General features: G+C 43.8%; 1 protein-coding gene across 1 annotated transcript in view; it reads right to left on the bottom strand.

Annotated features, from left to right (window-relative positions):
- LOC147709421 (inositol-trisphosphate 3-kinase A-like) overlaps positions 1–20,091 on the bottom strand; it is a 281,384-nt gene that overhangs the window by 219,817 nt on the left and 41,476 nt on the right. The window contains exon 2 of the mRNA XM_086927991.1: positions 14,378–15,860. Coding sequence (XP_086784117.1) covers positions 14,378–15,685 — 1,308 coding nt within the window. The 5' untranslated portion in view covers positions 15,686–15,860. The remainder of the gene's footprint in view (positions 1–14,377; positions 15,861–20,091) is intronic.

Below are 20,091 nucleotides of genomic sequence, written 5' to 3'. Positions count from 1 at the left end.
GACCCCCACTTAATCATTACTGAAATCCGGTGACCCCCGCTGAATAATTATTGGAATCCAGGGACCCACTGAGACCCTGGCCTAAGCAATTTCGAGGATTTAAACCACAAACAAAGCAAAATTGATGAAATATTTTATTTAATTCACAAATAAATTATTTTTTAAAAATCACAATTTTAATGGGTAGGTTGGAGCTTTTCTAAATTCAATTAAGGCAACCCACCGTCCATACTATAGTCTGTTTAATGCACTTGTACCGTTCCACAAGTCAACTGAGGATCCCAACTAAATGTTTAGGCTCTCGAGGTTCACTTCCTTGGGATGCTTTAAACAACCGATCCCGCTTGAAAAACTCCTGGTCAGGGATCAGGTCCTTCCACGCCAGATGGTAGCAGCGGGGTTTCCCCTAGAGTCCTAGGGCTGGCCCCCCCAGTCTTGAGGGGAAAAAAGTTTCCATAGCCCTCTTTATGCAAAAAGGTCCACCATGATCATGCAGCAGCGAGTCTTTAGAAGGCCATTAATTTAAAACCAGAAGGGTTTTGTAGTAGTACAAGGCCAATAAAGTTGATATACCAGCTCAAAAATTCATGACCCCAGTATACCAAATTAGAAAAGTGCTATGGATGCCTTTTTCTCAGGCTTTCAAAAACGAAGGCGGGAGGAGAAAGGAAGGCGGGAGGAAGAGAGAGCTGGCACAAACTGGTCAAGAAATGGTGGCTCTCCAAGAAAGAGGTTCCTTTCGCTGACAAGTCTTAAGTGACTGAGCACAATTTCCACTGTTCTCCTGAACTGAAGTGCCATAATGGAAGGTTCTTCTCCTGCATAGTAGTGTATGTATACCAGAATCTGAAGGCACTGTATTTAGATGTGTTGATAAGTTATACAGTATGTACCTACCTCATATCTAGGCCCCAGGGAGCCTTTCACATCTTCTGGTGAACACGTACAACATCTGAAGTCAATGGATGTGAGAAGGGTTGTGGACTTGTGGTTGAAGTTTCATTAATTAATGTGGAGTACAGATGTCCAGATGTCGCATGGGAGGCCAAGTGTGCTCCATACCGGACATGGGAGGGTGTGCATCTTATGCATGTGCTGTAAAACTAAAGGGGCGTCAGAATATGTTTGCAAGATTCATTTGAAAAACACTCCGGTTTGTGGCCCAAGGGTCATTTGGTCCTACCTAGTGTTAAGAAAAGCCAGGAGTGAAACCAGCGATTCGGAATTATTAGTGTTTGGTGGCCCTCGTTTTTTTAGAGCGGGTTCCATAGCCTGCATGTCTGACCTGACAAACCGGTATCTCAGATGTGGGGGTCTTGAATAGGAGGCATTTTCATAAGTGGAGACAATTTTGATATGGTATTTTTTCTTTCTTAAACAATTGACGGTTGGTCCAGTCCATTCATCACCCAGTGTGCAATGCAGGGTACCTTGAAAGGATATTAATCTAGCCGCCGGTGCAGGGATCTGAAAGCAGGAGCAATATGGTCCAGGCTGGCCAGGTTTAGAACTTGCATGCTACCACATTCTAGGGTCAGGCATTTTGTAGCTTACAATTATTTAGGTAGTCCATTTACATGATGTAGCCATTGTATCACTAGTGCCAGGAGAGCCAGTATCTTTTGTGCAGGCACTAGAAAATAGTTCATAGAATATTCAATGTTTACAAGGAGTCTATTTGTGGACTGATGATTGGGTGACCTTACAGGGGTCAATTCAACCAAACAATTTACAGATCCAAAATAAACTCACTACAGATCCCAAACAAGAAAAAAATAGGAGCTTAACTTAGAACCAAAGACGCCCTCCACCGATTGTTATTTTAGGACAGGTCTTATATGTTCATGCTCAGCAGTTGTACCAGTGAGAAGACCAGCATCAGAGTGGTGACGTTTCTTATTACTGTCCTGAACGTGCTCAACTGGAGAACTTTTTCTGCTGGTAAAATAGATTGTGAGGGCTTTGTGGTTGCTGGGAAAACCTGCCCTGTGTCATATTTTCTAATATTTCTAATTTTCTCTGCTTATCCCGTTTAGCCTACATGTTGCCTTACCCATCTACAATTAAACATTTGAAGTTACAGCTCTATATTGGTTGGGTAACCTCTTCCCCATCATCACACGTGTAGACATCCGTTTTCCAGATCACTATTTCCGTTCAGCAGAAAGTTTCACGATGGACTTCCCAAGATTGCACCCTTGTGCTAATGTTAAGAATTCATACTGATCTCTACATAAGTAAACTGTTGTACATTGTCTTTTGTCTTAGTCCTTTCTTTGTGTTTTCTTGTTCTCTGCCTACCACAATGCCTATGTATGTTCTGACTTCTACCTGGAGAGTTCCACTAGTGTCAGTTGGTGGTCTGGTCAGCTGGCGAGGTTTGTGCTCGGCTGTGTCCTACAATAAATCTACATGCAATCAACTAGAGGTATCTTGTCATCTATTACGATCTTATTTACAACATAAACAATACTTCTTTATTTAATGAAGAGGAATCTAAGATTTAATTTTAAATGTTATTGATAAACTGGCGAACACTGAGCCGTGTTGCGCGTCTGATTGTAAAATGTTTCTACATGAAGGTGATTTGGAAAGATGTTTACTTGTCGATGTTGTGTTAAAGCAGCAACTCGTGCTTTAGAGGGCGGGAAGATGCATGCACGCGCACACAAGTACAAGGTGTGATTCTAGAGTTTTACATTCACTAGCTTGTGGCCACAGCACAATTGAAAGCTCAAGTTAGCAGGGTGACCATCCTAATCTTTCAGCGATCATGAAATCACACGATAAAGCGCACAGATTATTTCACCAACCAGGGTCAGAAAAATGTATCCCCCCTTCTGTTGAGCCATACCATCTCTGTGCAATCAATCGCATGCGTCTTTTTAAGATACTTGCAAAATTTGCAGGTAAACTTTATAGTCCGAATTAAAGTGTGAATATCCTAATATATAAGCAATCATTTTTTTCAGCGCTCTAGTCTGTAGAATTGAAATAGATTTCATTGACTAACCCCTCCAGAAATTACATTTAGACAGTTGGGAGTCAGAGAAATGATGGATTTCTCGTTACCCCTACACGACAAAAAAAATCCAGATAGGAAAAATAAATGAGAAAGATTTCTGTGAGATAGGGGATGCTTTTCAGAAATTTCAGAGTATTATGAGAAGCCTGGGGTCAAATCTTTGGGTGGTGAGGCTGAGGTCAAGAGCTGTGAAACATCCTAAACCCATAATGGAAAGACCCATTAAATTGCATATGGTTCAGAAAATAACTGAAGATGTGACTCGTCAAACCTGCCAACAACAGAACTTTACCCAGTGGAGAGGCCATTAGCACTAGAACATCTGACAAGGATCCACGTCACCAATACAACTATCTCAACACAATTGACGGATTTAGAATTCATAAAATGGCACTTGTACTCTGAACTAACAAAAAAAGGTGACGTGTGCTGCTTATGAAACATCTGAAAGTTTAGTATAAAAACCCGAGCTTGACAAATGATCTCTCACACCATTAACCCCCCCCCCTCCCCAAATTATACAGCACAGCAGGTGATAAGACTTAAGTAGGGGTGTGCAGTTGTAAATGCTTTGGGCTTTAAACCTAAAATTGTGACATTCCCGATAGTTTTAATATTTCAGTCCATTTTCACTATTGAATCATAACTTTCCTTTGTCGCGTCAGTTAGCCCTTATTAAAGCTACACAAGGCTATACATTCACGAAGGAGACTGAAATGAAGGTGAATCCAAGGATGGTTAAGGTAGAAGTTAGTTTATTCGAAGAGCACAGTACAATTAATCCAGCATAGATCAGCATCAATGGATAACTGACTCTTACAAGGGATGCACATCAAGATGACATATGCAAGGTTCTACATTCAGCAATGACATAGGAAAGAATGTGTGTGGTTAAAGGAGCAGTACAGAAGTAAGCAACACAACACATCCCCCTTTCTATAATAAAAAGAAAAAAGAAAAGAAAAGAAAGAAACATAATGAATAAAACAACTACAGCAAACACTAACAAAATCTGTGATAAGACTTTAACTATTACTAGTGATATAATCTTTAAATCCTCGTCGCCAGTGAAATGAAGGTGAATCCAAGGATGGTTAAGGTAGAAGTTAGTTTATTCGAAGAGCACAGTACAATTAATCCAGCATAGATCAGCATCAATGGATAACTGACTCTTACAAGGGATGCACATCAAGATGACATATGCAAGGTTCTACATTCAGCAATGACATAGGAAAGAATGTGTGTGGTTAAAGGAGCAGTACAGAAGTAAGCAACACAACAGAGACGTCATCCAAAGCCAGCAGGGCACCGGAGCAGAGGTGATGACAGAAATTCTAGGATAGGTTATTTTGGGATTGCTGCAAAGTTTTTGTTTTAACACCTTAGCGAAATTGAAGTCTGGAGCATAATTACATATGGAGCAGAAGGGTAAGAAAAGAAGGGAACTATGCTTGCCTAATGAAAACTTTCTACACTTCAACAAGCTCTCGTCCTTTCGAATGAAACACCATCTTTATTTTTTTTTTTTTTAAAACAACGTAAAAGCAGAACTTTCTATAGGATAAAAGTGTAAAATATCAATGACAAAGACCAAAGGCGGAAAAATAGAATAATTTAAAATAAAAAAAATAAAAAAGGTGATGGCTGGAAACAAAAACCCTTTCAAAAACACAGTTTTACAGCGGTTGCGCGAAGGCCACGGGCAGGAGGCAAGGAAACCCCAGGTTGATCCAAGGGAACAGGGAAGTGCAGTGATGAGAGCTCAATTAGCAGCAGCAATCAGCAGCACAGAGGATTTAAGCGGTAGAACACCAAACAGTGATAAGGACCTGGTTTCATTGTTCGCAGCAGGTCTCCAGGAAGCAGCGATAATTCCGTCAACAACCCACGTGTTGACACTGAAGCTGGAACTTCACTGGGCTGCACCAACTCACGCAACGCAGGAGGGACAATCTTCTATTTATTGGTTTGTGGTTATTTTACGACTGGAAAATAGATTTGGTACGGCTTCTAGTGTAAATAAAGTTTATTAACTTTGAGGATGCAGGTCTAAAGGGGACAGAAACAGAACAGAATGACGGGAGGCACGATGAAAATATTCTGGATAAACCAGAACAGTCCATGATCAACTCCCACCCTCCAGGGAATTCGGCCACCAATTTGCATGTTGGTAACATCCAGAACTTACACATTATAATATTGTACTTTTATGGTGGAAACTCATCGATAGGACACGGAGGACATAAAATAACAAATACAAGTCCACACAGGTAGTACAGAATTAAATTAAACTGGTGAGTGGATGATAAGCATTTAAACACAGAATGGGAAATAACGCTTGGCTAACACAGAGCAAGGAAAGGTCAAGTTAGGAGTAAGATAATGCAAGATGAAATGCACTATTTTGACTCGAAAGAACTGATTTTTTTATTAATTTGCTTGTGCAAAAGTCAACAACAAAAAAATGTCATCTACGCAAGCAAAAAAAAAAAAAAAAAAAAACATTGAATTTACAGAACCAGGAATGATTTCCCCCTTGCAAATCTGATTTGCTCTTTTTTGAAAGTCTACAAAATCATAGAAATTTCTTGTGTGCAAATCTACGCCTGAGGCCATACCAGGATGAGTCCGCCAACAATATTTGGTACACGCTGATAGCCATCATGTTTGAAGGTATCCACCACCATAATGCTGGTAGTTTCACTACCTAAATATACCCACTCCTAAAGGGGGAGGAGTCGTTTTTTTAGGGTGGTATTAGGAAGGCAATACCACCTTCACAAAAATGTGTGTGTCGAGGTTTCTCCAGAGGAAAAATATTTGCAGTAGGGGAAAAATAAAGTGTGCAAATGCACTCCCAGGTCACACTTCTGTGTATTAGTGTATGCAGGAAAAAAGGCTATGCATATGCGTACCCCTGTAAATCTGCAGTTGCCGAATTAAAGTAGTTCTATGATTTAAGAATTACATAAAAAGATGATTTTTTTTTCAAAGTCAAATGTACTCCAAATATAGATGGAGCCCAACATGAATATGACATTAAGGGGATTTTGAGATCTGGGTTCTAGACAGCCTTGCAACAAAGATCTATCCGTCCCACAATATTGCCCATATCAAGAGTAATATACAACGGGCAGTGCAGAAGTCTAAACAGTTTTTTAATTCTTTTTACAGCAAGATAGGTCTTGGTTTCAAAACTGAAAAGGTTTTTTCACTGATTTACCAGCGGTTGAACAACGGTGGCTTCAGTCAGTGAAGACTTGCTTAACTAGATGAGCTGGAATGGAATCCAACAGACATGTAGTTTAAATTGGCTTTTGTACTGCTAGCCCACCTATGTGTAGTGCTCCAGCTATATAATGCCAACACCATATATTCAGTTGCGGCCATTATGCAACTAACCAGTTTCTGATCAAGGATAATCCAGATTTTCCGCAGAATGCCTCTTTGTATGCCAATCTGCTTTTGCCGGTCCACAGACGCAACCCGTTTGCATCATAGCCCTCAGAGGGAGGTGCCAGATGCCTGGATACAAAACTTGGGGGGGATCAAGTCATAGAAGCCCGACTCGGTAGTGTTTGATTGCCAACACTGATAAAACCATCTGTACTAGAGGGTGCATACCTGCAAACAGAATTCATGCAGCAGACTCCCTGGGACCAGCTCTAGGGTGCCTGGCCTGGAGAATACCATTGAAGCTCGTCACTTGACAAATACGCATGATGTGGTCTATATAGGGCTCTTACACTGCATAAGGAATCTTCTGGTTGACTTGAAGCTTACGGGACAAGCATCCGATACAAGTACACCCAGTACACCAGAACAAAGGCGAGAGAGGGTACCAGAGGATCTTCATGAAGCAGCACACGTCCGGATGCCAGCCAGAGAGAAGCGGTGTGCGTCAAGCCCTTGCACATCCTCTTCAACATAATGAGTTCCTGTACCATTGTTCCCTCTTACACATGTTCCGACAGCTGCAAGGACAGGACAAACCTACACAGGATGACCACATTCTCAAGGTCCTTGAATTTCCTATTTTTAACCCACCAAGGCCTGCTTTTATTTGGTTTGCAAGATTAAGTAGAAGTTTTTCAATAGGAAAGCATCCCTCGGTCTTCTATTTGTTTCCCTCCTGCTTTGCATACCTGCATCACTGCTTTCAATACAACAGCATAAATGCAATAAAGTATGATTGTTGATGACCTTCTGTGCAGCCTCGCTACTGCCCCTCAGCCGACACTTCCAGCCGGTGCATATGTAGGAGAAACCTATGGCTCATTTACTCCCTTTTTAAAGTGAAAATGAAATTTCGAATTGAAAATTTTCAGACCAAGTCGTCCCCCCCCCACCCCCCCGCCAAAGCAGAAGACACACATACCCTTTAAGTACGATCACAATGAAATAGGTAAACACATTTACACGTTTGGTACTTCAGGAGAAACTGTGTTTACAACAAAGGATATAATATGCTTTTCTGCAAAGTGAATACATTTAGTGTCATTATTTCAGCAAAAGTTAATACATCATATCTAGGTATTCAATATATATACCACATTCACATGCATTTATGAGAACATCACTTCAGAAGGGAATGCTGGGAAATAGAGAACCTGCTGTTGTGGTTTGGTGGGGGGCAGCCTGGGAGCTCTGCGTGGAATTACGGTCTAGGAGTGCGTGTCTCGGAATCCATCTCACGCAGAGCCAAGGTACAAGAGCAACTGAGCATTGTGCAGGTTTTGTTCCTGCTCTGGTGCCATCTTTATCCTTTACTCTTCACTAAAGCAACGGAATTCCCTGAATGCTTTTAGTGTTCTCGATTCAACATGCCACACATTTTAGTACGCATGCCATCACTTTCTTCTTTGATATTAAATCCCAGCTCTCCCTGCCAGAGGGCACTTGGTTTTGGCGGCACAGCGGTGATGAGGACTTGGGACACTTCACATACCCTACAAAAATCCCACACAAAAAGACTGTGGAGACTGCAAGCAGGTCAAACCAAACCCCTATTAGCACCAATATAGTTTGTGACTTTGCCCAATAAATGGTCCCATGATAGGGTCTGACAGATTACCCATGTGCAGATGTTACCTTGTAATTTGCATTTGGTAATACATGTCGAAACGTGTCAGAGTTCAGCTGCTGCAAAGTGGTCAAAAGTTGGAGTCTTTACAGATCCAGCTCAGTCTTTCATCCTTTTGAGGCCGATAAAATGAGTGTTGTTGTGCTATGTAATCGGTTACCATTACTTCCTGTTGGCAAGCCCTTTTGAGGTTGGCACCAGACAGGGGAATGCATGAAAGGTCAGCTCAGTTGCAATGACTAATTGTAGCCCTTTAAAATGCACAACAAGGTAGGTCTCTGGAACATTCATTATCGGTTAACTAATGAACCCACAGAGGTTTAGGTAAAACACATGGTCAGTAGAGTTGGGATTTCTTATAAATCGCCCTGCTTTGAGGTATGTTAGACAGGTGAATCAAAGTACAGCAAATATAACAAAAACCTCTGGCCCCGGAGTCTTTCAAATAACTATTTCATGCAGATCACAATAAGTCCCAACCTCTCTGCAATAGGGTTATGAAAAGCAAAATGGCAGGATTGAATTTACAAGTTAAAAAATACAAAAAAAGTGTAAATCAAAAATAGCAGAATACAACTTAGCAGCTTTAAAAAAAAATACTTAAGTGTAAATCAAAAACGCAATAGCCAACTTGCATTTATCAAACAAGAACACCGAATGCCCTCCAAGCCTCGATCAGTCACGATTCTTGGTCCGAAAACAAGTTTACTTGTCTACTTGTACCTCCAACAAATCAACAGGGAGGCAATGCGTTAAGATACACCTTGCGCACTCTGTTTCCTTCACGCAAAGTCTACAGCGACCGATGCTGCCCACTGATGAGCTGCGATCATGTCAACTGTGGAATTTGCAGAAATGCGTCATTTTTATTAAATCCTAGGCACGGACCTGCTGAGTGAAAGAGGCCGTGTATTTATAGCGGTAAGACAGCAGTACAGAACAAAAGGTTAGAAAACATGTTAAAAGCAGATGGTAATTCAGTTCCATGCAAAAGAACACTTAATAGATGCTGCATGTACAACTTCAAAGGAGATTTCCCTGAAAGGGGTTAAAAGTAAACAGTGAGCCGCCATCTTGTTCCCATGGGAAATCCATGTGGTAAAAATAGCTTTAAAGAAACCCTGTTACTGCAACCTTCAATTTTGTGTCAGATTGGCAAAGAATGAATAGGTGGTTACTCCCCTTAGAAATTATGCGGCGAAAAAAGACCCTCTGAAGCGTGGTAATTTCAATCCACTCAATCCCAGTTCGGTCACAAAAGTCACTTGCAAATAGCTTGGTTTACAAGGGGCACTAGAAGCGAGGCCCCAGGCACTGGGCCAATGCAGTGGGTAGGATCCAGAAACCAGCCACATGGTATCAATAAAGGCGCTGCACGCCCACCCTCCATTTTAAATGAGGTTGTGGAATGGGCATTGTTTATTGGCAGCAAAGCTTGCACCTATCAACATAACTGAAAAGGAGCAATACTGAAACAATTCCAAAAAACACGAATCTCTTCCAGGAGTGGAAAAATGATAAGTTGGTAGACTACACAAAGCCCCCACTGCTAAATGCAGCGTAGAAAACAGCTGTAAGGTTTAGGCACGGTTAAAAACATGTGGTTTGAGTAGTTCCAAGAAGCAGCTAAGCCACAGAAAACATGCATGGTTTGCGCACAAACCATATCTTACGTAGAAGTCTACAGTTCCACTGGCTTCAGAAAGGCCTTTTTGCCTCACTGAAGACCATAAAAGTACAAATAAAGCCCAAACTTTACTGTCATAGGTGAGCCCCAAGGAAGACCAGTCTCCAGCCAGTCCGCACCCCTAGTCCTATCTCCTTTCTCCGCCTTCTCTTCTGTAACCATAAAATGTGTGCATCTGCAATACTCCTACCCCCACAACAAATGCTTTTTGGATCCTTCCATTTGCAGGTTGCGGTGTAGAAGACGTGCAGGTTTGTCAAAGGCAACTTGGTAGGTCTTGGTTTTTGGCCAACCATTTTTAAATTAGGCACGCAACAGAGGTCTACTTAAGCAAGGCCTTTAGAGACCAGGTACAGCAAGTTCAGACAATACCACTTAAAAACATATCTTCGTTTAAAAGTAGTAAAAATCACCTTAAGATGAAGAGAAGGCAAGAGTATCTATGGCTTTGAAAAGGTAGATAAACAGAGCTTGGTACTAGGGGTGGAAGCATTCATTATAGCATAAGCACAAGAAGAGGTCTGTAGTAGTCTAGTATACTGTTAATAGATATACTTTTATTTTATTTTTTAATATAAAAAAAACATTTCCTGGAATGCCGGGGACAAGTTAGGTCTTTCATTGCAGAAAAGGATGTCTAATGGTGTCCCATTAATAGTTTGTGGCACAGAGCAAGCCTGCACTGAACAGCCTAGTCTTTTTAATTGATTTTCTGGAAAGTTAGACAAATTAGTTTAATGAAAACTGAAGCCAGGAGAAGACGCATCTAAATAGTGGGCAGTGTTCAGACGAAAGTATTCGACTATGGGTCAGTGTGGACTACAAATCAAAAACACGGGGCACTTTGAAATTGAATTTGTGCTGCATGTGGTCATGTACATAGCCCAACATTTTGCATCAAGTTATCAAACAGTGGGGTACAAAGGCTTTTTTATGTTAAAGAAAGTTAGTACAAGCACTAGGTCAGATACCAATGGAGCAAAGGGGTCTTTAACAATTGAGATTATTAAACTGACTTAGTCATGAGGGTGTCTGGATCACTTATTCTTTGGCTTTTCCTGGCTGCTTTGAGACGTTACGGATCCGGCGACATTATACCAATCCCATCCTCTTGCAGTTTCCCATCCCACCTTCCTGCCAAAACTGGGTGGAAAGGCAATTACAATGCTTTATAGAAATATTGTAATCATGTGTGGGGAAAGCACAGATATTGGGGAAATTACAAAAATGTGTGTGGAGTAAATGTAACAAAAAATAATTGAGTAGGTCAGTACAGATGCAGAAAAAACTAACATGAAATTGTGTGCTAAGGACAGTAGGATAATGGCCTAGCGGTAACTTTTACCACAAAAAATTGGAATAAGAATATGCACAAACAGACGACTTATAGAAAACTGTTTACAGTGGACAGGTTGAAAGACTATTTTTGGAGTCTTGCAGGCCTGGGGAAAAAAAAGAATTTGCTCTATAAGCCTAGAATTAGTCCTTCACACAGAGTAGGACAGCATGACATTGTTGGCTATTGTCGATTTAAAGGTATTACGCTTAATACCAGGTCTGGCAGCTCAATGGACTAATGCATCCACTCATTCATATATTTTCTACTTTCCCTTAATGTGGGAATGGCTTAATCGCTTGACTCGGTCCCTGCCGTGGTAGATTTGGCTTCCATCTATAGCAATCCGTGGACCATGATCCTAAGGAGAGGGACACACTAACACTTATATAGGCCACAGGATTATTAGACACCACCTCTTTCTACCCGTACTGCAAAACCACGCATTTTGCCATGCATACTCCCATTTAGAAGGCTTAGATTTCACTGTACAGTGCATCCATTTTAGCAGAGGGTGGCACAGTTAGCAAAAAATTGGCCAGCACATACAGCTGTCAAATCCAGTGAACAGAGCAAGCTGTTTATAAGCTGTGCTGAATACACATGTCCAATGAAGTACAGGACTCAACAGGAGCATGTGCAATAAAGCACAACAGCAGAGCAGGATAAGATAAGGACATGCTGGAAAGCCACATTTCATTCACTTAAATTTCCATGGCCTTATCTTAATCCTAATACGCTTATCTATAGGAAAGAATTTATTACTGCAATCTAATTCTTGACAGCAAACTCGGTCATTAAAATGAAACTGGGGGCTGGGCTTCAGGCTAATGCCCAAAGAAGTTATTACAGGAAGATAATACTGGGAGGAAAGAACCGAACAGTCTGAGACGACATTATGCCTCCATGTTGTGCACTCGAGAACGGCTTGTGCAATTTCTGCCCACAGGTTGTAAGGCGATGCACCACAGGCATTTTTACCTCCCAGCCCCAAAATCAGAGTGCTAGACTGTTGGGACAAGCTACAGCCCAAGAGTACCCCCAGTCTCAGGGGAGGGGCCGGTGGACTATAGTCCGTTTATCGTGCCTACGGTGACACTGCTTGTCCGTGCTCAAGGGAGTCTCCTGTGACTCGGATCCTTCACTCTGCTCCAGAATTTGTGGGACGATTGTACTTACATAGGGTAGGGCTGAAAAGTCTAAAACAAATGGTAAGTTGATTAAGGTATAGCACACAAGATGTAGACATCTGCAACATGGTTAGGGTCATTCTAGCCTCCTTGTCCCATGGAGGAGTCCAAGGGCCTATGCCTTATATACCCATGGTAGGTCCACTGCATGCCCAGGGTAGTTTCATGTGCAAGCAATATTCAGCGCAGGCCACAAGCAATCGACTAACCCGTTATATTCAACAGTAGTGGATTGCTCACAGCTGGTCAAAAGAATTTTGCCCATTATACAGTAATGTGAGAAATAACAAATGGAATGAAATCTTGCTTTGGGGTCAATTTCACTTCCTCAATTACCCCCCATTTCTAGTCCCCTATCTATGTAGTTTACCCTCATCTTGAAGCATAAAAAGTCAATGACCATGATCTTGGGACAAAGGCTTGTTGGCACAATATTATTTCACATTACAATATATATATTTTACATAGTGTTGACTTGTGTGGTACAGGACCATCCCACAACAGCTTTTCTTTTCATCAGTTGACATAAGCCTACCACAGAGTTTAACGTGCTGTAGAAATTTGATTCAGATCTTCTGTAGAAACACGTCTCTAAGCTCCTCGAAGTACTACATTGGATGCTTGCTTTGGTCCAACAACTTCAACCATCCTGTGCCTCGTCTTTTCTTGGGTGCTCAGTTGAGTCACAAAGCCAGGCCCCGCTGCTTGCCTAAAGGTAACATGTTGCCTTCATTCCATGTTTTGCTTTTCAAGTAGCCACCCTCAGAGTCTGTGATCTTGAATTTCCATGCTGGTTCCCAGGTTTCGAACAGTCCTCCCTTGAACATACAAGCCTACTTTTATCATTCATTTAAGGAGCACATACACACCTAGGTTTATGAGAACCGGTTGTTGACTTCACTGAAGGGTGTATTCACAAATCTAACTTCACATTCGCTGTAATATGTAGGTACATTGATCGTTAAATAAAAAAATGTGTATTTAAAATCAGACACTACATGGACCAGCTGTACCACTCAGTCATTCTTAACCATGACTAGGGGGACCTGTCCAATCCTCATGGAATGTGGGGTGGAGACGAAACCTACCCTCCGCATCGAGTTAAATATCAAGGAGCAGCGTTTAATGGGAAAAAGACAATGCAGCCAGCATACGGTCCTACGAACCTTACTTGAATAAAGTCATAACCTCAATCTGTAAACAGCATCACTGATGCAATGTCCGACTCGCTCTACTACCCATGGAGCTACACAGCTTTCTAGCAAATCCCATCACACACTCTTGATTAAGAACCCTACACAAAAAACTTCAAAACATTCAATTTGGGCAGATGCTAGGAGTACAGGACTATATAGATCATATCAAAAGCAAGTTGTCTCCAGGTGTCAATGGCAGCAAATGTCCCAACGTGTGACACATGAACAGTGTATCAAACTACGGCACTCTGTTATTTACATTCGTATGTTCCGCATCCTTGCAAGGTTCTAAATTTGGAATCGTTTGACCGGTTTAGTTAACTTGTTTTTGCTACTATTACTGCCTGTACATTTGTCCTGTAAAATCGGCAATTAGGCACATTCATGGGGTTACAAGAAATAGAAAAACAAGGTTAGGAGAGATTTAGGAATGACTGATTACCTGGACAATGGCATTAAAATATACCCGCTTACCTTTCTGCCTGTGGGGACAAAAGCAGTGTGCAAATACTCTTACATATGCAAACAGTTACCTTCAATACCACAATTCAAAGGAAGTACTGATAGAGAGGACAAAGGCACAATTTAGTTATTCTGGACTTCCCGATTAAGAAGTTTTCAAAGTTAGAACAGGAAGTGTTAAAGAAAGAGATGTGTCCCACTACGCACAAATGCGATTTCTGGCAAGGTTTGTTTGGCACATTGACTAAGGATTTGGTCTCTGCTGTTGTGGACCTGTATTTGCTTTGCTCCCTCTTAACTCCTTAATAAATGTCCTGCAGCACCCACCAATGCTGTAATCCCACATGCATACACACCTGGTGAACGGCCATGCGCTAGAAACTATGAACTGCACTTACCACTCGCGGTTTGGTCTGCTCCACCGTCTGCAGGAAGGCAGGTGTCGGATCAGTGGATCGCTCAGGGTCACTAGAAACCTCCTCCTCCGACTCTTCCCAGGAAGAGGAGAAGCCCGTAGAAGAGGCCGAGGAGGACGATAGCTTCCTCAGGCTGGGCGCGTGAGCACGGGGGCTCGGAGACATGTCCAGTCTGTCTTCCTGTCCGCCCAGGTCCGTGATGATCACTGCTGGTATGCTCCCATGGTCTATGCGCCTCGCTTCCTCTTTCATCTCCTTTGGCTCCAAAGGAAGGTGGCATAGCTGAGGGCCATCAGATTCCTGCCCAGCATGAAGAGTGGCAGTCTCCGTGCCTAGCTCCTTGGCCGAAGATGATGAAATGCCCTCCGAGAAAGTTCTGGTGGAGAGTAGTTCTGTGAACATGCTGCTCTTTTGCTCTGGTGTGATTCCCGGAGAAGAGGCTCCACCATCCTGCTCTTTGGGACAGAGAGGAGAGCTATGATCCAATTGTCTATGACCTGCTTCCTCCTGGTTAACAGGCTCCTCCACCCTACAGGGGGCACTCACTTGGTCTCGGTCTTGAACCCATTGTGTTAGCAAGCAGTCCCCAGCAGCTCTGCCTGGAGCAGCGAACACACCCAAAGGCGACGGTGATCTTCGTCCAAGTCTTGGGCTCCGAAGGAGGTTACTGGGGCCTGCACCACCGGGAAGGCTCTGAGCCAGTATGTGTGCCTCAAACAGTCCAACTTTCTTATTCACCTCCACGTTTTGCAGCTCTCGCTGGATCCGTGCAGTCCGCTGCATTTCTTCCAGCCTCCAAGTGGGGTCTGCATTGGACTCTGATCTGACCCCAACACAGCCCCCCTTCATTAGCATAAGCAACTCATTTGCTCGGACTGGTGAGAGACTGTAAGGGGAGGTGGGGTATCTGGGGCTGTTGCAGCCAGATCCTGGACTTGAGGGGCGCCCATCATCTTCCTGTCGACCACGCCAGTTCGGGCTTCTGCTAAAGCGCCGGCTTCTGGATCCTCTTTCCTCCGGACTGGTGGGACTCTCTGTACGCCCACGGTTCTGTGGATTCTGTTCACTGCCTTCTCGGGAGCTTGGGAAGACAAATGCAGATTTCCTGGGAGACCCAGGGCTGAACGGTCCACTGCCGAAAGCCTGGCAGTAGGAGTTGTGCCTGTCCGGCACGGGCAGCACTGGTCTTCTGCAGCTTGGACTTGGGGGTGCCTTGGTCATGCTGCTGCCGGACTTCACGCTGTTATTCATCATCACCAAGCTGTTCAGGGCAAAGCAATAAACAGCCATAGTACTGAGCAAGGGCAGAAGAGGGATGGAACATGCAACTGGGAGTTCTCTTCAGCAAGCCTTGGAGATCTTTCTAGGGCCCTCTGTTCTGGATGAAGAGCAACATGGCATCTGGATAAGTGATGAAGAGGAGCTGAAGGCTTGACTCCCGCCCAAACCTCCATAAACAAATCAGCTGTAAAAGAGCAGAGACAAAAAACCAAATGAGATGAGCGAGCAGAGTAATGATCAAACAGGTGTAAGCATGAGCGGCGCGGAGCAGCATCTGACTACACCGGGCTCGAGCGGTGTGCCAACATTTAGTGCTTGATCTACGCTTGCCCCCTCCTTTCGCGAAGCACCTCCTTGTCTGCGTGCACTGAATCTGTGCATATATGGTACAGGACATAACAGCGTATTTGCTCAAGCATATTAAAATCGCCTGCAGCATATTCCATTGATTCTGAGCCAACTTCACTGGCTGCCTACAATGTTTATGGAGATGTTTAAACTGGTTACCATGGTTTTTAAAGAGCCACCTGGCACAGATTCTATTTGTCGAACAGACCACTCTGCTCTAAAAATGTACCTCGGCATTCCCTGCCATCAGCGGAGTGGACCATGCTACTCAACAAAGGTCATCAAACATCTAAAGTGCACAACAGGTCAGAACATCCATGCACCCACATGGACCGCCCATCTTAGGGCACCCCCCCCCCCCACACTGACCCAGTGTCATTCACCGTAATGGGCAGGAACATCTGCACCACAGATCTGAACACCGAGTACTTGTGCGAGCCATGACGACAACTTGCACCGGGGCAGGTTGGGATTCGGTAACCTGTTCTGCCATCTCTGCGAAGTTTTAAATCAAAAGCTTCAAAAGGGATCAGGGATCGCATTAAAAGAATAACGAGCCGATCCCAAACATTTAATTGTAGGTCCTGCGCTTGCTTCCTACGTCAGTCAGTGAATCAGCAACAGAGTCCTGCCTTTAATCATTGCTAGCAGACAGGGGTTAGGGAACCAAGTATCTTTTTAAAGGGTGATTGGAGACCCATATATTTCAAGACAACTGATGGGGTAAAAACAAGGAGAGATGGCAATGCTAAAGAAAAGGGGTGCTTTGTTGGTTGTTACAGTGCAAAGAGGTGCTATTTCGAAACCTTTGGTCGGGCCAACCTCGCGCTGCATCAGGCAATGGTCCCATGAACTATCAAAGTGCCAAAGACATATTTGGCTTCACACACAAATTCGGTTAGGTAAAGGGTACTAAAACCTTTGTTTTGGGGGTGATTAGAGAAATGCAGATGGTACAGTCCAATGTAGCAAAGAATGTCCAATGTGCTTTCCTAGACTAATGCAAAGTGAGTGACACCGACATACACGGATTATCCAGCATATCAGATGCATAAGGGTGTTGAGTGCTGTCCAAGGCTTGACTGCTACAGGTACCATAACTCTGGCTGATACCTTACTCACGTGGTGATGTAAATACTATGTATGGGAGTAGTGCCGCATCTTAAGGTAGCGCCTAGTAAACCCATTTGCAGTAGGGGCTCAAGAATGTTACTGCTGCAGTTACCTGTTACAGTACACAGCGTTCAGCCCTGCAGCCACCGACGGCCATGACTGGGTTTTAATGTAGCACTATTAACAAGGTAAGTACTGACTTACATTGGACCATAAAAGCAATTTAAAAACAAAAAATATTTAAGTCTATGCGCTGTTGCAATCACCTCACGTCAATGACTGGTCTTCAGCAGGTGGCAGGAACCATCACATAAATGGAAATCCATTGCTGCTGATGTGAATAGAGGGCATCGTTTTGGGGTTTTTTTCAGTTAATCTACTCTAGAATTTAAATTGTTCACAAAGACTGCATTTTATAATGTCTTACAGGGTTAAGACACCTGCTGCAGAGATCACAGTCTACTCACCAATCTTTTTTTTAAAAAACATTTTATGGAGCATTTTAATTTGTACAAAAGAAGAGAAAATACAGCCACTACTCAAATGAAAAAAAAAGGAAACAGCGAGAAGTAAACAGTGGTACAATGAGTTTCGTTTATCACCAGCAAGTCAATATCAACAAGATCCCCTGGGTATTGGAATGTATTGTAATTGCATTTATATAGCACTTACTACGCCTGACAAAGCGTCAAAGCGCTTTTTCGGCGAGTAGTAGGCTACTCTGGAACCCATAAAGGATTAGTGTTAAATTAGTGTAGTGAAATATGAAAGTAATTTGAGTGCTGGATAGGTGAGTCAGTTAATTTGATTCAGAAGGATAGAAGAGGGAAAAAAGTTTCGTATTTAAATAGCGCTTGCTACCCCTGATGGAGTGTTGAAGCGCTTTTTTGTAGAGGGCTTGGAATGAGTAAAAAGGGGTGTGGAGGGGATGAGTCAGAGGGAAGAGTTTAGAAATGCTTGTTTTGGGGGGATAAGTATAGTAAAAGAGGTGTCATATGATGCAAGGAGGGGTGGAGTAGGAGAGAGAGTCCAGGAAGGGCTATTTTAGGGATCAGAGTAGTGATAAGGGGTTTGGGATAAATGAGAGAGTGGATGTAGAGGTTGTATGACGGTACGACGCGTACCATCACAACGCACGCTTTAACGCGTCCCTTACAACGCAAGTCGTTACCATGACTTGCGTTGGGGGCGCGGATTGAGAATAGTATAATTTACTATTTTAACACCAGTCCCCGTGGACACTAGGGAAGGTGTTGGAATAGTAAATATACTATTCTTAATCCTCTAGTGCAAGTCGTGGTTACGACTTGCGTTGTAATGGACGCGTTGTTAAAGCCTTGCGGAGTAAAATCCGCGTGGTAAAGGATGTTTCCCAGATGTAGAGAATATATTGACAGAGGTATAGGGTGAGAAATAGGGTAGCTTTGGTGACAAACTAGTTGGAGGGGTAGTACGGCATGAGAGAAGCTTAGTGACATTTGTTGCGATTCAATGGTTTCCTGCAGAAGCTCATAGTCGTTTGGGGTTCGAGTGAAAATAGAGAGAATAAAAGAAGAGAAAGAAAGGGTTATATCAAGAGAAAAAAAAGGGGAGGGGGATATCCAGTCACATAAAATAGTTGTGACACCCAGTGAGAGAAGCAGGTCAAATAAGAGGAGTGCTGTTGTATTGAGTGGTGGGGAGTCGGGGCCAGCCCAGGGCCCTAGCGCCATTAGCACTGGGGACAGCACAACGTTTCAGTGGAAGATGCTGTTTAAAGTTTTATTGATACTTTCCCAGTAGGAGTGGACCCTTGCTCAGTAGAAAATCATATATTCGAGGTCGCCCACATCTGAGGAGCAATTCCAGCATCTGTTTGAGTTTAGCAGGCAGACTTTGCAGGGTTTAGCAGGAGTCTAAAAGTATAGTAACCAGTGTTTACACTGCAGTATGGCCGGGGAGATCCGGAGCTTGGTAGCGTGCTTCCAGATGAGCGACCAGCTGTTTTCCTTCACGAGGGTATATCCTTTAAGGCAGGAGTTACACCATGTGTTTTGGTACTTGGAATGGGGTTAGCTGCCAATCCCTAAAGAATTTTAGATTATTATTGTGGGAATCCAGGAAGTGAGCAACGGCAAAGGAGTCCTCACAGGGCAGCCTTGGCAGGGCAGAAATGCTCGAGCGGGGGAGAGGGCAGGTGATGGAGCAGAAGTGCCTCCGGGTGGAGAGGGCAGGTGATGGAGCAGAAGTGCCTCCGGGTGGAGAGGGCAGGTGATGGAGTAGAAGTGCCCGAGTGGGGGAGAGGGCAGGTGATGGAGCAGAAATGCTCGAGCGGTGGAGAGAGCAGGTGATGGAGCAGAAATGCCCGAGCGGTGGAGAGGGTAGGTGATGGAGCAGAAATGCCCAAGCGGTGGAGAGAGCAGGTGATGGAGCAGAAATGCCCGAGCGGGAGAGAGGGCAGGTGATGGAGCAGAAATGCTCGAGTGGGAGAGAGGGCAGGTGATGGAGCAGAAGTGCCTGAGCGGTGGAGAGGGTAGGTGATGGAGCAGAAATGGCCTGAGCGTGGGAGAGGGCAGGTGATGGAGCAGAAGTGCCCGAGCGGTGGAGAGGTTAGGTGATGGGGCAGAAATGCCCGAGCGGTGGAGAGGGTAGGTGATTGAGCAGAAATGCCTGAGCGGTGCAGAGGGTAGGTGATGGAGCAGAAATGGCCTGAGCGGGGGAGAGGGCAGGTGAAGGAGCAGAAATGCCCGAGCGGTGGAGAGGGTAGGTGATGGAGCAGAAATGGCCTGAGCGGTGGAGAGGGTAGGTGATGGAGCAGAAATGCCTGACCGGTGGAGAGGGTAGGTGATGGAGCAGAAATGCCCGAGCGGTGGAGAGGGTAGGTGATGGAGCAGAAATGCCTGAGCGGTGGAGAGGGCAGGTGAAGGAGCAGAAATGCGGTGGAGAGGGTAGGTGAAGGAGCAGAAATTCTTGGT

The sequence above is a fragment of the Lissotriton vulgaris genome, chromosome 6 (genome assembly GCF_964263255.1).
Source record: "Lissotriton vulgaris chromosome 6, aLisVul1.2, whole genome shotgun sequence".
NCBI classification, from domain to species: Eukaryota; Metazoa; Chordata; class Amphibia; order Caudata; family Salamandridae; genus Lissotriton; species Lissotriton vulgaris.
The sequence above is the reverse complement of the archived record's forward strand: the minus strand, read 5'-3'. Positions and strand labels throughout refer to the sequence as shown.